Source organism: Frankliniella occidentalis, unplaced genomic scaffold (assembly GCF_000697945.3).
Source record: "Frankliniella occidentalis isolate FOCC.00 unplaced genomic scaffold, Focc_3.1 Scaffold16, whole genome shotgun sequence".
In the NCBI taxonomy this organism is placed as follows: domain Eukaryota; kingdom Metazoa; phylum Arthropoda; class Insecta; order Thysanoptera; family Thripidae; genus Frankliniella; species Frankliniella occidentalis.
The window spans coordinates 518,133-520,211 of record NW_026267146.1 but is presented as its reverse complement, the minus strand read 5'-3'; the positions used below and the strand labels follow the sequence as shown (position 1 = coordinate 520,211).

Genomic DNA, 2,079 nt, shown 5'->3' with positions numbered 1-2,079 from the left:
GCGGTAGGCAGTCCCGTCACGCGTCCGTGTGCAGCGGGCCTGCCTACACGCCGGGCTGTTCTTGCGAGGTGCTCACATCAGCACAGCGCTACGCTTTCGTGCTCGGGGTTGCGGCACGTGCCAGCCAGCTACTAGCACACACGGTGTAGCGCACGACGTCTCGCGCCCTGCATTTAGTTTTACCGCCTGTCATTTCAGGCGCCCGTGGGGGAAAGGGGGTGGCGTTGCCGGCGCACGGTGCACACCTGGTTGTTTTGTGCGCGGGGGCCCGGGCCTGTCAGGTGAATGCACCGTCTGCCGGCCGGCCGGCCTGGTGTCGTGCGGGCCCGGTCTGCGCTGCGGGAGGGGCGCGGGGAATCAATGCCGGGAAACCCAAAGCCATGCGAGTCTGGCCGGGCCTGGCCGCGCAGACAGCAGGACTGAGCGATGGGCCGTGTGCAGGCCGCGGGCCTAGGGCACTCACCCCGTGCGGGGTGCCCCCGGTAATGACCGAAGTTTAGTATCATGTCGCATCGGGCTGCCGTATTTTCGGACGGAGCAGCAGGTTGGAGAGGGGTACTATATCAGGGGATATAGAAGGGTTGGCGAACTAGGGCCCTAATGTGGCCTGCTCTCCCGTTGCCCGAGGCCGTTAGGGTAAATGGTCGTATCGGATGTCTAGGAGCGCGCCGCCCGCCAGGGTCGCGGGTACGCACGCACGGCGCCGGCGCCGGCTGCCAGGCCGTTGGGGTAGGTCTGCGCTCACCCTGTGCGTTTAATACTCACTGTCGGCCGCCCTGCCCCGGGACTCGGCGGGGTGCTGCGGGGACGTGGGCAGCCGCAGCTCGTCGGGCTTCTCCAGGTAGTAGTCGGCCGTGCGCCCGCGGTTGTCCTTGGCGCCCACGTCGGCGCCGGCGTCCACGAGGCGCTGCCACATGGCGTCCTGGTCCTCGCACGCTCCGCAGTAGTGCAGCGGCGTACGCCCCTCCTGCAGGCGCACACAAAAGAGTGAAAAACTAAATATAGATTTTAAAAAATCAAACTGGAATAATTGTGGATGAGAATTTGCAGTTTTCCGATATATTTTCAGGAAAACCCTCTGAAATACCCTCTTTCAAAAACAAAGAAAATATCTTATTTTGTTTATGAAAAATGTCATTTTATTACTTAATCTATTGAACTGGAAGAAAATTTATTGTTTTGTATGTGGGAAAGTCAGGTTTCTCGGGATGCGCCCGACTGCTATGTGGATATTTGCAATAAGTTGTTTTAAAGCGCAATGTGTCTCGTGGTTGGTGTAAGCGGGGCGCGGGTGACTCAGGTCGACAATCAATACAGGGATGGTCGCGCCCGGGCGCCGCTCCTCGTCCGGCGGGTCGATGTCGAGGTGGTCAGAGACTGTCCTGCCCCGCCCGGCTTGGGGGGCGTGGCGCGGCGTTCCTCGGCTGGGCGTGGGGCGTGGGGCGTATCAAACTTTCAGGAGCCCCGCCCGGGGTCCTGCATACCGGCCAGTGGGGCCCGCGTGAGGGGGGGAGGCCGAAACGCACCGGGTTGACAAAGGCGGACAGCGGAGTGGCGGGGCGTGGCGTAGCATGTCGTGGAAATCAATGGAGGGACCAGCACCACCGAGTGCGTTCGTTTTGAGGAGGAGGAGAACGACGATGTCGAGGACGACGACGACGACAAGGAAGACAATGAGGAAGGAGGCGCTAATGTTTTTGCAGCCATTACGGGGGGTGAGGTGATGACCCCTGTGCGTGGGTTTTTCCGGTTTACGCTGCTCTTACCCGATCCTTGAGGTGCACGGTGTTGGGCTGGTTGTCCAGCAGCCAGTCAACGACGCCCCGCTGGCCACGGAACACGGCCTTGTGCAGCAGTCCGGTGCCGGCGCGGTCCTTGCACATGGCCAGCGGTAGCCGCGCCCCGGCGCCGCCGCCCTGGCTGGCGCGGCCCGCCCCCAGCGCCGACTCCAGCTTGGCCACCTGGCCCGCTGAGGCTGCCGCATGGGCCGCGTCTATCTTGTTCTGTGGGATGGAGAAAACACCCAATATTTTGTTTAAGCACACAAAGAAGAGTATTACAGACAAATTGAAAAATATT

General features: G+C 61.3%; 1 protein-coding gene across 5 annotated transcripts in view; it reads right to left on the bottom strand.

Annotated features, from left to right (window-relative positions):
- LOC113205649 (uncharacterized) overlaps nt 1-2,011 on the bottom strand; it is a 25,031-nt gene extending 23,020 nt beyond the window's left edge. For 3 of the 5 annotated variants that reach the window (XM_052264084.1, XM_052264088.1, XM_052264089.1), the window contains exons 1-2: nt 1,767-2,011; nt 766-967 (exon numbers count right to left, since the gene is read on the bottom strand). In XM_052264084.1, the coding sequence (XP_052120044.1) occupies nt 766-967; nt 1,767-1,883 (319 nt within the window). In that variant the 5' untranslated portion in view covers nt 1,884-2,011. The remainder of the gene's footprint in view (nt 1-765; nt 968-1,766) is intronic. The other 2 variants (XM_052264086.1, XM_052264085.1) reach the window with 2 other exon arrangements.
- Nucleotides 2,012-2,079: the final 68 nt, after the last annotated feature.